The 16,538-nt window shown below is 41.2% G+C and overlaps 1 protein-coding gene across 3 annotated transcripts in view; it reads left to right on the forward strand.

The window, feature by feature from the left end:
• Positions 1 to 16,538, forward strand: part of SIPA1L2 (signal induced proliferation associated 1 like 2) — a 255,388-nt gene that overhangs the window by 67,463 nt on the left and 171,387 nt on the right. For all 3 annotated transcript variants that reach the window (XM_040350983.1, XM_040350984.1, XM_040350985.1), the window contains exon 5: positions 6,663 to 6,766. In XM_040350983.1, coding sequence (XP_040206917.1) covers positions 6,663 to 6,766 — 104 coding nt within the window. The remainder of the gene's footprint in view (positions 1 to 6,662; positions 6,767 to 16,538) is intronic.

Consider the following 16,538-nt stretch of genomic DNA (forward strand, 5'->3'; position numbering starts at 1 on the left):
GTGTCTTTATATATAGATAAAATTGTACCATGTTGTTGCTGAATCCATTAGGTCCAACCCTACTGAGATCCAAATACTGGGACTGTTGTTCCAGAACTGCGACTGTTGGGGGGTATGCATAACATTTCTTGTATCTTTCCTTTATCTATTGCATTCAGATATCAGAAAACATACATTTTGTGTTTATTTTTAGTCTGGTAATACATTTTACCACTTGCAGAAATAGTTGTCAAACCTGAGACAAACAATTTTTCTAAAGGGAATTAAGAAGCTGGAGATCAAAATATATGCGCACATCTAAAAGAGTCAGATGAAGGACATACTATTCACTCCCCTGCAGAAATACAGGCAGTTCTGTAATAAAATAAAGATTTCATATAATATTGTCAAAAACATATGAAGTCTTACTCTGTAAGTTGTTAACAAAATATTAAAAATCAACCAATGCCATTAAAGTTTCCCATTAAACCTGAAATGACACAAGAAAGTAGTACATTTTAAACAGGTGAGTTATACTGCCACTTTCATGAGAATAAAAATAAACATTAATTCAACCCCTGTATAGCCTTACCTCCAACAGACTTGCCTCTGTTTTTTTCTAGTGTCCTAAGAGGTTGGATTCCCTTTCTTCACCTTTGCCGAGAAAATCTTTAATGTCTTGTACACCCGGCCAGACTTTCCGAGAAAAAAAGTCAGACAGGCTTTTTTTCTCGGAAAATCCGACTGTGTAGCCTCCATCAGACTTTTTTGTCAGAAGTCCGACAGACCTTAGATGGAGAACCTGTTCTCTTTTTGCCCGTCGGACTTCTGACGGGGTCATGGTCCGACCGTGTGTACGAGGCATAAGAAACACTGTTTGAACTAGACTGTACACGGAAGCTATCTGGATTAAGCTATGGCTTTTAATGTTGTGCCTGGATCCTGCTAAATGGGCTCTGTTTTGTGGTGCTTTTTAGACCTTTGTGTACTGTGTTAGTTAGCTGCAGACTGCTTCCCTGACCCAGAGACATGACCCAGTCTCTGCAGACTCCTTAAGGAGTAAGGCCTTCCTACCTGAACTAGATCAACATTTCAAGGCCACATCTGCAAACTACAGAGGCAATGTTTTATCAGTGCATGCTCCATGTTCTTGTTACGTGATTCAACTTAGAGGAAGCATCGTCATACTGTTTCCTCTACTTTGAGAACAATCTGGTCTCTGGTTCCTTTCCACTGACTATCTTAAGTGTCTTTGTCATCTCTGGTCACCTCAGACTCTCATCAGCACCAGCTGCCTGGATTCATGAGTACACATAGCTTTGCTTCATGTTGGGCCTAGTTGTTTTCTGCTAAGCTGTGCAACATATCTTTTTAAGGAAGCACAGTGGATAGTCCGGCTGCAACGGGTTACCTAGCCCATAGTTCTTAAATGTTGACAGGAGTTACTTCTCAGTATACCCAGCTCAGTATACCCAAAAGGGACTGATGTCTGCAACATAGACCCTGGGCCTCCCACCCATCCACAGCAATCTATTAGCTTGGGTTCTAAGCATGCTCCAATGACATCCACAACAAAATCCAATTCTGATTCTAATAGACCTACCTATAAGTGTGTCTAAGCTCCTATTACCATCTCTTTTTACAGCTTTCCCCTGCAGATCCTGTATTTCAGCAGGTTCCATATGACTCTGCTTTACAAGGTGTTCCTAATTATTTCATTGAGGAAATGCATTCTACCCTGCAATTGGAGGACATGTCTGCTGTTCCAGGCATAGGGACTTTTAGAACTGTTGTTAAAAATACTTTTCCAATACATTTAGTATGTAAATCTTTCCTCTGCTAGGACTGGAGACAACCTGTAGAATCATAGCTCCCCTCTTACAATGTAGAGGACCTTTTTTAAAAGGGAATATACTTATAAGTACTTGATACCTGCACACTGGATGCTCTAGTCCAGGGATATGCAATTAGTGGACCTCCAGCTGTTGCAGAACTACAATTCCCATGAGGCATAGCAAGACTCTGACAGCTACAAGCATGACACAAAGAGGCAGAGGCATGATGGGACTTGTAGTTTTGCAACAGCTGGAGGTCCGCTAATTGCATAACCCTGCTCTAGTCAATAAGACATGTGCACACTGAAATATTTAGTTTCTACAAGCTATAGAAGAATTCTCATGTTTTATGACACTAGTAATAATTATATTTATAAATTATAATTATTGGTCAACCAACATTCAAATTCTTCTATAGCCTATGGGCCGAGCATTTGACCGGAAATGTACGATTGTGGCGTCGTTCAGTTTAGCTGCTCCGTCGAATCTTCTTAAAACATTCGACAGACACCATAAGCCTTCAATGACAGATTCGACGCTTGTATGTTTTTCGTTACTTCGTCGAATCTTCGTCATTCATGACGAATGGTCTACCTCAACACTGTCTCTATAATGTCGAATATTTTCTCTCTATGTAGAATAATCTTGGACTTTATAGAGTTACGGTTAGGCACATTCGACCACAGGTTTGATAGACACAGATTGCTATTGTCAGCGTCATGTCGAATCTCCTATCTATATGAAACTGTTGTAGCAACGAAAACGAAAATAAAGTATTTTTTTGTCGGATCTTATGGATTTCGGATTCTGCGCGTTCATTTTCGTTTGTTAAAACGATAAAAAAAAATACCCGAAATTCGGACGAAAATGCATTCGGTCGAAAACGAATGCACATGTCTACTAGTCATCCACCCTAACAAACATACCACCAAACAGGTTATTAGTGTTCATACCTTTAGGGATTTCACTGACTATGCATTCAATTCCCCATTTAGATCTCAGTTTAAGTTATCTGATAGGACTGTGTTTGTTATTGGCAGTACCTCAGATTGTGAATCCATGTCAGTGTGGATCAACTCTGTTAAACAAGACAATGCCATTTTGAGGATACCCCTGATGTCCTGGAGCTTTTTGAACAAATGTCTAAAGCACTGTAGTACAGCTGTGATGGTCTCTTGCAAGCATCTAAGCTGGTGTCTTGTACAGGTGTAATGTCTGTTAAGATACATAGGGTACTGTGGCTTCATGCATAGCTTGCTAAGGATGTGCTAAAAGAACATTTGATTTCCTGGGATGCGCTGGTCAATCTCTGTTCTTCCTCTATAGCTACAGCAGTGCTTCATACCCGTTCTCCATCTATTTCCTTCTCAGGTTGCAGATCTCAAGGCCAGAAGTCCTCTGTCTTATTTGTTCAACCCTCCACAACAAAACCATCCAGTCCTACCAGTAGGAAGTTGTTTGATTGTCCTGCAGGTTCCCTTACTTGGTTATCCCCTAGCAATTTGAATTTCACAAGCTTCCCCCTTTGACTCCACTTTAATTCATTGAATCGGGCATCCTTATTTGGATTTTTTCTGGAATTTGTGAGTTCTCTGCAACTTGGAATCTCTGAATCCTATTTTGATATAAATCTAGCACTGAGAGTGGTGTCCAGTTGATCACACACTATTCTCTGTACTGGAGTTCCTTTTTATTAGGTTGGCTTTCCCTCCTTGCATTGCTTGACTCTGTTCAAGCCTTACCCGTTTCTGGAGAGATTTTATATCTTGCTGGAAATACAGTACTCAGGCCTTGCTGTTCCCTTACCTGTGAAAACATGGCTCTTTTCTGGCTGGTAATATGCTCTATACATGACATTGTCTAGTGTTTTAGGTGGAATGTCCAGCAGACCTTCACTGAAAAGAGTCAATGTCCAACATTTTTAATGTTCCTGCTAAGCCATAAATTATATCATCTATGCATCTGAGTATAGAAATTCCTTTCCCATTTAGCACTGTAAGTATGTGTGGGATTGTGGGAACATTTCTAACCCAACTGTCTAAGGATTACTACCTTCCTGTGTTCCTCCTGAAATACAATTTTCTAAATGGACTTCAAGAAAAAGATTTTACAGTAAATACCAAAAATCTTATTTTTTAACGCCAGCAATGTAAGTACATGAAAGGATCCTGGTATTAGCCTTGCAATTCACTGCATAGTAGAGCTCAGAGAGGGGAAAGCAGCACAAGGAGTCATTCACAAGTGCTGTAATGCTCATGAGCTAACCATGAGCATTACGAAAAAAAGGAGAGAGAAGTGCAATGGAAATTTGAGGTCAACACCGTACTGTTTTTTTCTTTTCACTGTCTACTATTGTAACAGCTCTGGTGAACGGAGTGAACCACAACTGCGGTTAGCAAGGATTTCAATGCTCTTCTTTATGTGAGAATTCAGTATTGGGCTCCAGGCATCACTCCACACAAACAGGAGTTTGAGGGTTCTCTACATCATCTCTCTCTCACATAAAGAAAGGCGTTGAGCTACTAAGGATGGACGCATTACAACATGCGACCAGAGCTTAGCGTTTAAAATTATAGTAAACACTTTAAAGATTCCAATGCACCTCTATATGCAAGGGATAATCAGTACGGGACCCCAAGCGTCACTCCCAGTAAACAGGAGTTTGGGGGTTCTCTACATCATATCACTTAAACATATAGAGATATATTAGGCCACTAAGAGAAATGGTATGAAATACCATCAACCCCTAGCATAGAAAAGTTAGAGCGAACATGTTCAGCAAGTCAGGGAAAAGCCCATAGATACTTTACTCTTATGTCAAGCACGTAGTAAATAGGAGTTGTAGAGGCAACTAATAGTTGCATATGAGAGGCAACATAGCTCAGGTAGTAATAGTTGCACATGAGGGGCACTATTGCTCAGGTTAAAAATAGTTGTATATGAGAGGCAATATAGCTCAGGTAATAATAGTTGCATATGAGAGGCAAATATAGCTCAGGTAAATTGAGAGTAGATGTCCCTTAAAGATATTCCTTAGCAAACAGTCATTGGCACAACAGTATATCCCAAGTAGTATGTTAATAGCCTTAAGCCATATTAAATAACAGCAATTTTTTTAGATGAATAAATGCAACAGATCTTCCTATAGCACTACAAGTGGCACAATAGCTACTTATCCGTTTGCAGGGCTTCAGTGTAGAAAGTAGGAAATCCGTAATGAATGGTTTCCGCAAGGAAGCCTCAAAGGTTGTCCCCAGTAATGGTACGCTGTTGCAGTAAATGCAACAGCTCTAATGCAGGCTGGTCCGTTGTTGCCGCATGGGGAGCAATGGCACCATTGTTTCTAGCGTGGCCGAGCTATGGCTGACAATAATAGAACGGTGTGCAGTCAGCACACCGCTCTGTTTATAGCAAGGTGGCAGCTGTAGTGCATAAGCACTAATTCAAATATAAGCGACGAATGCTGCGGCGCACTTCCGCGTTCCACGGTGGAACGCATTACAGGAAGAAAAGGGAGCGAGGAGCGCCAGTTGCAACTATAGGCCTTGGGAAGGATAAGACTAGTTACTTAAAGTAGAACTGTGGCCTCCCGTTAAAAAATATGTGGTGCAGCAGTTGGATATACAGTAAGTGCATATATATTTATTTTCCTAGTCCCTTACACAGTTTTTCTTACTCCCCCTGCAAAGTCCCGCAAATACCTGTGGATCCTGCCAATGAAAGTCAATGATGCTTCAATGTTCCTGAATTCAGAACAGAGTTACACCCTCATATAGGTTGTGCCTGCTTGCACTGCTGTGGGGTGAGGAAATATTGCAGGAGGATATGGCTATCAGCATTGTCCCTGTAGCCTGACAGTGTGCCTATAGCTTGTCTATTAGCACCTGGCCACACCTAATTCTACCTATTGCTTTCTGTATTGTCCGCACTGCCTCTGTTGCTGAAACTTTGAGATCCTGTGTATAGAAAGAGCAATATGTGAGGCGGGAGGGAGGAGTTAGCTCAGTCAGGGGTGGTGAAGTAAGTTTTTGGTTTAAATTGGCTGTAATCCATTACATATACCCAGTTAATCAGGTGATCCATAGACAAATCAGTTTATCAGCACCCCTCTCTCTTCTACATCCATTCAAAGTGCAGAATTTAGACAGTATTTCTTAGCTCCAGAAAGCAGGGGGCAGAGATGTGATGTCACACAGTGCACATCATAGATCAGGGAGTTGAGTGTAATCTGAAACCCAAGTGGAGGGAAAGGACACACTCCCCTCTACACAGCCTCATAGGGAAACATGCACAGCTTAGGCTGTATATCACCTGCTGTGTTTGGGACAGGGGCTTGGCCATCTCCCAGGATTGTCTGGTTTTGGCATAGACTTTCAGAAGTGACTTATGCAGATAGCAGAAGAATAATACAGCAGACATAACTTACACTTGGTGCTTTAGAGCGAGGCAAGTGCACACAATAGATGGATATGCTATGTTAATTTTTCATTTCATTTTATGAGGCTTGCACATCACTTATTAACTGAATTTTGACTTTTTTAAACTGCTACACAGGTGCCTTTTAGATGTACTTAAACTAAGGTACTCTGCCTTTTGAGACAAGACTGTACTTTGTTGCAAAATTGTGTAAATCTCAGAACCAGATTGGTAGCAATACATTTCCTTTAGCAGGTAAAATGCCTTCCTTATATGCATTCCATGCATGGTTTTAGCTATTTGGAGCTCAACTTTAAATTTGAAAAGGAAGAAAAAAGTAATCTGGTCTTTTAGTACTCTAGTACAGAAATGCATTGCAGATTTTATAGGATAAAAATTACAACTCTGATATAATGACTTTATTTTCTTTAGCTGACTCTACAGGAACACATTCCCTTTATACCACGTATAAGGATTATGAACTCATGTTTCATGTCTCTACGATGCTACCACATATGCCCAAAAACAGACAACAGGTATGGTTTTACCTTCTCTCGTTGTGATTTATTGATGTGACCTTCAAACAATCTAAAATTTGTAGATTCTTTCACATTTTTTTTATAAAAAAATACACACGCGCACACACAGATATATATAGTATAAGATAATTGTGTTCACACTTAGGAACTAAAAGAAGCAATTGCTAATGATTCATTGCAAATTGTGCGTTAAGTTCATTCTATGTTGAAGACTATAGTAAAAAAAAAAAAAAAACAACATATTTTATATATAACTTTATATTTAGTGATGTCCAGTGGTTCCAGAACCTGGTACAATCAAATGCTGCCAATGTTTAAAGGGTTAGTTCACCATTACCAAAAAAAAAAACTGCCTATTTAGATTAGGGGTGTTTTTGGAAAGCTTTGCCCAATCATAGTGCAAGTATAAGTTGGTTGTTAAGGAGAAGGGGCAGGTTCCGGCAATTGCAACTTTGGGTAATTTTTAAAATGTTTTTTTTTTTTTTTCATTAGAAGTGTAATTTTTGCTGCAGCATGTTCTATATGTGCTACAGATGCCCCAGTTTACAGGCATACTAAGAGGATCCCCCAGGCACTATATTTAAAGGCATTTTTAATTATTATTGTTACACATTAAACATCATTAAAATCACTGCTCCTGAAAAAACAATTATTTAAAAAAATGATTTTTTTTGCATAGATACTTGTCCCCAGGTCATTACCCAGACCCCATACCGCTTTTATGGTCAATTACTTGCATATAAGCCTTTAAAATGGGCACTTTTGTTTTTTCCTGTTCAGCTCCCATTGACTTCAATGGGGGTTCACCGTTTGGGTTAAAACACCAGAATAGGAGTGCGTTCATTAAATTTTTTATGCTTTTTTCTGTTATTTCCACCTGTTGATGCAGGCAGTTTGTTGGTAATTTTTCAACTTAATTTGAAAGGCCAAACTATCCAGCAAAATTAGCATTAAAGAGTTGAGACAAGCCAATTAAAGCCAAAAAGAAATTCACCTTAATGCATTCCCTGTATTAAGGTAAAAATATTTTATGGCTTTCTATCCTCCCCCTTCCCTGTGTGAGGGGGAAGAGAGGGGAGAAGAGATCCAGTGCTGTGCATGGCTGCATCTATTCTCCCCTCTCCTCATCTTCCCACAGGGACTTGTGCAGTACCATTGGCTCTTGCTGCTGTCAATCAATGCAGTGAAGAGGAATTTGGGAGGGGGGCGGGCAAGGCCAAGCCCAGCTGTGTGTGTCTTTTTGACGCCTCTCTATAGACACACACAGCTCGGGTGCAAGCACTCACTGTGTGCCCCATTGCAAGCAGCTTGCTATGGGGGCACATGGAGAAGAGGAAGAGCCAAGATCGCCAGCGGGGGACCCTAGAAGAATAGGTTTGGGGGCGCAAAACTACAGAGCAGGTGAGTATAACATGTTTATCACTTTAATAATATAAAAACACTTTAGTGTCACCTTAATACTGATGGCTTTTATTCATGTATAACCTTTATCCAAAATAAAAAAGACTCTTGCTGTAACTGCTGAAAAGCATTTAGCTGGAGTTCTGCTTTAATATGTTAGCCAATGCCATTTAAATCTGCTAGTCTAACACTACCCACTCCCCAGACAATTCTGCTGTCCAAAGCTGTCTCAGAGACTCCTCCAGTAGAGTGGGATGGAGATACTCAGAGACAGGAAGTGTGTTACTGAGCAGATCATCAGGTGAAAACAGAGGGAAAAAAAACATCTAAAAGAAAAGAAAATGAATGCAGCCACCACATTTAAGGATTTGTAAGCTGCAATATAATTATTTTTTTCAATTTTTAACACCACTTTAAGCATAATAATACATATATTCAGGGCTATTTAAATTATTTTAGAGAATAAATGGAAATAATTGAAATTGCATCCTAGAGCACATATAACCTATTGATAGGCCTAGAGGAAACTTCTACTTATGGGGTACCTATGTTTCTTCACATACAGATATGTTATGTTTGTGGCATTATAGGTGTACTTTTTAAGATTTACAAGATTTTGAAGTGTTGCTTAGGTAGTTGTGCTTTTTTGGACATCTGAATGCTCACAAATTTAAAATAGATCTCCAGTATTCCCTTCTGTCTGCTATGCAGCCTTGAGTAAGCACTGAGCATCAGTGCGAAACGTCAGCTGTGTATCCCGTTTTCGTTTTTTTTGCTGTGGATTGTAGTGAATTCCATTTTTCACCATTAAAGGACATTTTAGGAACTTTTTCCAGGAGTGCGGCTGTCCAAATTTCTCTTTTGTTCTCTGTTATGCAGCCTTATTGTAACATTTATCCATTTATCTGAGGGTTTCTACCCAGAATGCCCATTTACATCAGGACACTGTGTAGTAAACCCCCATTCTGTGCGATTTTTTCCACACTGTATTCAGAAAAGATTGCAGTTGCAATCAGCAGTGGGTGTCAATTTTAATTTAACGACACCCCAAATGCAGGTCACAAACGCAGTGTGTTTGCCTACATCAAATCACATGGTACAGAAGTACGTTCCTCTCATTGGGAACAGCGATCAGTGACATGTCACAGTAAGCTACACCCCCTAACAGTTAGAATCCTACCCTAGGACACACCTAACACCTTCCCCACCCCCTACTGGTTAACCTATTCACTACCAGTCACATTTATACAGTAATCAGTGCATTTTTATAGCACTGATCACTGTATAAATGTGAATGGTCCCAAAATAGTCTCAAAAGAGAAAAAAAGGACATCAATTTCGCACGACCGAGCAATTGTCAGTTAAAGCGATGCAGTGCCGAATCGCAAGAAGTGGCCCGGTCATTTGGCAGCCAAATGGTTCGGGGCTGAAGTGGTTAAATTAATAAATATCTTATATTTTATATTCATTGGCTCCAGTGGGCCTTCAACATCTTGGGCCAACACTGTGCCATAGAACATATTTGCTAATGAAAATTGTTAGGTTTTTCAGCTACTTTGCTTAGCTTAATGCACACTGGTTAATTTTTTTTGTAACGGGTTAAATGTTTCTGAACTCCAGTTGGCTTTAACTTGTGTTCTTCTGTGTTATCTTTTGTGAAAGCTTGTTTTAAGGACTTATTTAAAGAGCTATGCTCTGCATCTAATGTGGTGGGTGTAATGGGTATCTAATGCCTGATCCCCTACCGCACACCATGGCACCATCTGCTGGCCCTTATGTTGCTACTGTGTCCTGTGCAAAAACATTGCACAGAGTGGGTTGGCATTCAACACTTACTGAAGCATCATATGTTGAAAATTGTTTAGCCACTGTAACTGCAACAGAGCAAAGAGCAAAGATCAACGACATGGGCAGCAGGACAAATAGGTATTACCATGTGAATATCCTCTTGGGATTTCACAGGTAACCAAAAAAATCTCAAATCTATATTCTATAAAATATAATGTATATTAGTATTCCTTTAAAACATCATCTAAATTTAATATTGCTCAACAAGGTCAAAATAGATATGCAAAATACTAGTTGTTTTCTGGGTGGTACTCCCAAAAAACATTATTTCCTGTATAACTGAGTTTTAACGTGTTTGTGGGAAATCCAACACGTTTCGAACTTTATAGCTTTTTCATCAGGGATATTATGCCACCCTACAAAGCAAAAAAGATTGTAGATAATATCTAATTTACAAAATATATTGCAACAGAATTCTTTCCATATAGTTCATACAAAAGTACTTACAAAAGAATAAAAACCCATTGCTCTCCAACTTGTCACCACCCCGACCCTGTCTAATTCTGATTTAATATCATGTAGAGTTTTGATTTTTTTGGTTGTCTCTGAAAGTTCCATCAAGAGGATATTCACATGGTATAGCTATAGGCAAAGGGATGATGGCAACCTCTGTCCCTAACTGAGTGAACTGAATTTGGTGACAAATATGTATTACTGGTTTCTTCACAGACACTGTTCTATAATTGTATTTTATTTTATTTTTTAACTAATGACAGAGTCACTTTAAAACTTAATTACTGCTTGTTAATGCTTGAATTTCCCTAGCCTGGCTCCAACGCAGGTTTCATTTGATGTGAGTTTGAAAAGACAGGTATATGGAAGCTGTCATTGCTGATTTGTTTTATAGTTACAAGCTCGGGGGCTTTCAGTCTCATCTGGCTTCACTATCTAGTGAGTCACCTAAATGAAAAATAAGCATGCACCACTTCTGACTGCACATAAAGAGGTTCACTACTGTAAAACTCACTGTATATGTCACATGACTGTGACTGTACAATATTCCTTAAATTTACCAAAACTATGTATTATGAGGACATACCTAAACTTTCCATGAAATTTGTAACAAACTAGCCCAGAGGTGCACAACCCTTTGAATAGTGAGGGCCACTCAATCGACTTGATAAATGGTTGCGTGCCACAATGAGCGGAGCAGGCGGATGACAGGTCTATGTAAACTCTGCACATGCAGAGTGGACACCGATACATTCCGCTCCACTCTATAGGCCCTCCAATCTGACCTGCGCAGAGGGAAGGGGTCCCCTGTTATTTTTAGCAGGTCGGATTGGAGGTAGGTGGATGTAATTGGACACAAGTCCACCATAGAGGTGAATAGAGGGTCTGAGTGGGTCCATTTGAAAAACAGACAGGCGGAGCTGATCGGACTGAAAGGGGCCTAACATTGCTTTCACACTGATGTGCTCCCTTTTACTTGCACTGCGAGTGCAGCGCAATGCACCTGTGTTTTTTTTCTGCAGGTTAGCTGCACATTGACTTCTATTATATCCTACAGGTGTAGTACACTTTCTTCATTCAGAAGCTTTGGTGCTTTTTCAGAAAGCCCACAAAACCCCAGATAGTAACAGAAAACTATGGCTCAGTGCAGGTAACCCCAATGTGCACTGTGCTGCACTTGCGGATCAGTTTGAAAGCAGCCCAGAGTAACCAGTGCAGAATCAGAACAGATATGCCCATTGCAATGCAATTTTAATAAACAAAAAAACGTAACCTTTAAAAAAATCTTCACTTCAGGAATCACACTGGAGCTATTGCTGGCTGTTGCTGTCCCAGGACGAGTGCATTTGGTTCCACCCCACCTGTGACAGGTGCCGGGCACTATACAGAAAGCATCGGCTCTGCTTTCTACTGCAGCCACATGCTTCCTCTACCTGCTACATTCTCAACACTGATGTTCTGGGATGGTGGGTCGGGAACCCGCAATCTGGGTTTGCATATCTGCCATCCCAGCACTGGACATCATGGGCTACATCAGAGAGAGCTTGGGGGCACCACTAGTACTGCAAACTAGTCACTACTACATAGTTGTTGGTGGACCTAAAACAGATTGTAGAGTTGTCAACAGGGTGCTTGTAGGGTTAGCAGTGGCCGTTCGTCCATAGAGGGCGCTGGAGTGCCGCCCCCTCTGGCTCTCACAGCCACTGAGTCTAATAACATGTTATTGTCCCGCTGCCGCCCACTATTCAGCTGGCCGGATGTTGAGCGCCAGCCAGCTGAATAACGCCAGCGGCTCTGATAGGCTTTCGAAGTACAGCCCTCGGGTCCCCGGAAGCTTATCCTCGGAACGCATGGTATGTGCGCTCCTTGGATAAGACTGACAGGCGTCTCAGCCAATCAGGTTGGCCCGTTCTGGCTACCGGTAACCTGATTGGCTGAAGCGTCATCGAGGGTGGGAGAAGACATCGAGGCGAGGGTCGAGGACGTGGATGGGTGACTCCAGTAAAGGTAAGTGCTGGGCGGGGGGGGACAGGGGCACAGCGGCGACGAAGGGCACAGTGACATCAATAGGGACAATTGGCACAGCGGCGACAATTAAAGGGATCGGCACAAGTTGGGCACAAGTGGCTGCATATGATGGGCACAAGTTGGGCACGAGCGGCTGCATATGATAGGCACAAGTTGGAGACAAGTGGCTGCATATGATGGGCACAAGTTGGGCACAAGTGGCTGCATATGATCGGCACAAGTGGCTGCATATCATCTGCAAAAGTGGCTGCATATGATGGGCACAAGTTGGGGACAAGTGGCTGAATATGATGGGCATAAGTTGGGCACACATGGTTTTATATGGTGGGCACAAGTTGGGGACAAGTGTCTGCATATGATGGGAACAAGTGGCTGCATATGATGGGCACAAGTTGGGGACAAGTGGCTGCATATTATGGGCACAAGTTGGGCACAAGTGGCTGCATATGATGGGCACAATGGCTGCAATCAATGTTTTTTTCCCCAGTATTTTTCAGCTTGTTTGCGCCCCCCAAAAAAATGTGAGCACCAGCCGCCACTGAGGGTTAGTAGTGTCAATTGTCTGGTCCCTCACTGGTCTCAGTGGTTCTTCTCATCGACCCCTACATCACTACAGGATGCAGTGGTGATTTAGGAGTTGGTGGATGGGAACCATTGAATGAAGTCGGGGGAGAAGGAGATCGATGTCCCCAGAAGTGTTCATTTCTGTTGGAGTCTTTAGTTGGCAATTTGTAGTTATCAGAGTGACATTCAGATGTGAAAACAGTGGATGAGGTAAGTATTACCTTCTTCATACAGACATCTTAAATCCACATTTAATTTTTAGAGACAAAGTTGGTTTCAAAATAATTTATGCCTATAAAATGCATTGTCAAAATCAGTTTAAATATTTATATTGTAACACATTTTACATCTCTAGGCCATATCTCTGATTTGCAGACATGTAGAACACATGCTCAATTTATGAATAATTTAAGACTTAAATAAAACAACGCAAGGAACATTTTCTGTCTTACTTTTGTATCACAGCTTTAAATCACTGCTTTTTGTAAGTTGTTTCTGTGTCTATCTGTGGCATTAACACAGCAATTTTATATTTTTCTGAGTCTTCCCTGTAGCATTATTTAAATTCCTGTTGATCTTGCCAGTAGATACATTATTTTCCACTTCCTGCAAAAGTCCAAACTGTGTAGCAAAATTGCCAGTTGGGACAAACCATATAACACTTCTACTAAGGTCATATGGTTTAGGCTGGGTTCACACTTGTGCGATCACAGACATGGCATGTGATTCAAACCGGATTGCTGTGGAGATCACATGCGATGTCTGTGAGATGCAAATTCAGCCATACAAACTGTATGGCTGAAATCACATTGCATTCGCACCAAAATGGTGCAGAACCCTTATTTTGGTCTGCACTGGAACTGGATTTCACCGCGATCTGCGAACCAATCTGGGGGTCTCCTTAACTTCCCATTGATACCCCTAGCGGTTCGCAGATGTCAGTGTGAACCAGTGTGCGATGCAGGAACCAGCACTAAATCGCAGGGTTTCGCCATTCGCACCAGTGTGAACCAGGACTTTAAACCTTTCTTCGAAAAAAAAATTCTAGGTGTTACTACTAAAATGTGTTAGCTAGGATTGGGCTTTAATTTGTATTTCAGTAGATACGCGTCGTAACTCAGAATCCGCGCCGTCGTATATTTAAGCGTTTGCTCAAACTGAGATACTCTTAAATGTTGCTAAGATACGACCGGCGTAAGTCTCCTACGCCGTCGTATCTTAGCTGTCTATTTACGCTGGCCGCTAGGGGCGTGTACACTGATTTACGCCTAGAATATGTAAATCAGCAAGATACGCCTATTCACGAACGTACGCACGCCCGTCGCAGTAAAGATACGCCGTTTACGTAAGGCGTTTTCAGGCGTAAAGATAAACCACCAAAAAGATGGCACAGCCAATGTGAAGTATGGACGTCGGAACAGCGTAGAATTTTTCACGTTTTACGTCGTTTGCGTAACTCGTCCGTGAATGGGGCTAGGCGTAAGTTACATTCACGTCGAAAGCATTGACTATTTGCGACGTGATTTTGAGCATGCGCACCCAAGATCCACTTCCCCACCAAAAAAAAATTCGATCCACTGTAAGTTCTTTCTAAATCCCGCGATAACTCACGGCAGACCTCCGCAATGTCTCCTGGGAACAATGACAAAAGCTCCCAGGAGACATTGCGGCATCGAGGAAGTGACGCAATACCCGCACACTACCCGATGAATCCATATACAGGAAGCGGCCAGTAACATAAAGGATTACTAAGGTTCGCCTGGCCCTGACAGTGACTCAAGCTGGGCATCGCCGCTTAGTGAAGAATTGGTTTGGGCGGCTCGGCTGCTCTAGTCCTGCAAAGGGAACTGAGTTCCTGCTGTGAAAAAAGTGCAGGAACTCTGTTCCCACGCGTTCCTGCAGGACTTGAGCCCTGGTGCTCTCCCTTTAAAATAAATTTTCTCTTTTTTTCTAACCCTACCCTTATTACCTACCAGGTATTACCTACCAGATCTCTGCTTTCACTTCTTCAATTCCACAAAATGTTCTCTCTACCACATTTACCAATTGAGTGACTTGTATTCTTCTCAGAATATCTTCAATCTCTTTTCCCAAAATCACAAATCTTTCCCAACATTAGAAACATGCTACCCGTAAAAGTTCACTCGAACTGCTGAATTTTTTTTGGAACAAATCTCACTCACAGGTTAACATTAATATATGATTTATAAATACATCCTATTACATTTACTTCCTCCCCAACAGCTTATGCTAAGCACCTATTTTTACTTTTACGGCCTTCACTTCTGATACACCCTACTTTTACTACAAAACACCTTGCAGTAAAACTCCCTTTAAAAAAATGTGCTGCAGCACTTTGGCTCCATGCACACTGAATCTAAAAAAAGCTATAAAAAATGCCAGTAGCTTTGCAGGGAGCATTTCAATTTTTTTTTGCGTTTTTGCAATAGCTTTAATCAGCGTTTTTCAGTGTAGCTTTTTTTTTTACTTTTTTTTTTCAATGGATTAAAATAACGCTGGCGCCAGCATTTTTGAGCGTTTGAGCGTTTTTTTGCGTTTTTCGGGGTTGTGCGTTTTTTTTGCGTTTTTTTTTTTACCGAAAAACAGCACTTTGAACTTCGGGCTTTCAGAAAAAAGCCAACAAACTCCAAAGCTCATTAACACTAAAAAACAACCAAGTGTGCATGGGCAAATAGGCTAACATAGAATTCAGTTTATGGGCTTTAAAAAAAAAAAGCCAAAACGCCAATAAACTGCAGTTTATCAACTTGATTATTTGTATTCCTCATGCTGCTAACATTAGTAAATAAACAGGAAATTATATTATATATATTATATTTACTTGTTTGAAACTTTTTTTATTTTTTTACATTACATCAGTTACTTCCTGGTGTCTTACCTAGGCAAATGATGTCTTACATCCCATGAGTCTTCAGAAGGAGAGGGGGAAGGGGTTTTCTTAGCTAAGCACGCTCTCCTGCATGCATGCTTGAGCTAAGGGCAAATGAATTTCAGTAAGTAAATGCTACATGAATCATTTTGCCCTTACTCAAGATGGCCATGGACAGCAATAAAAGGGGGGTTATTTTCAAAGTGATTCTCAACAAAAATAAAGCATGACATGGATGGATGGTGGAGCTTGCTTTAAATATATAAAAAATGTACTTAAAGCGGGGGTTCACCCTTAGAGGGCACTTTTCCCCCTTAGATTCCTGCTCGTTATTACTAGGGGAATCGGCTATTTATTTTAAAAAATGTGCAGTACTTACCCGTTTACGAGACGCATCCTCTCCGTCGCTTCCGGGTATGGGCTTCGGGAATGGGCGTTCCTTCTTGATTGACAGGTTTCCGAGAGGCTTCCGACGGTCGCATCCATCGCGTCACGATTTTCCGAAAGAAGCCGAACGTCGGTGCGCAGGCGCAGTATAGAGCCGCACCGACGTTCGGCTTCTTTCGGCTACGAGTGACGCGATGG

The sequence above is a fragment of the Rana temporaria genome, chromosome 4, assembly GCF_905171775.1.
Source record: "Rana temporaria chromosome 4, aRanTem1.1, whole genome shotgun sequence".
In the NCBI taxonomy this organism is placed as follows: Eukaryota; Metazoa; Chordata; class Amphibia; order Anura; family Ranidae; genus Rana; species Rana temporaria.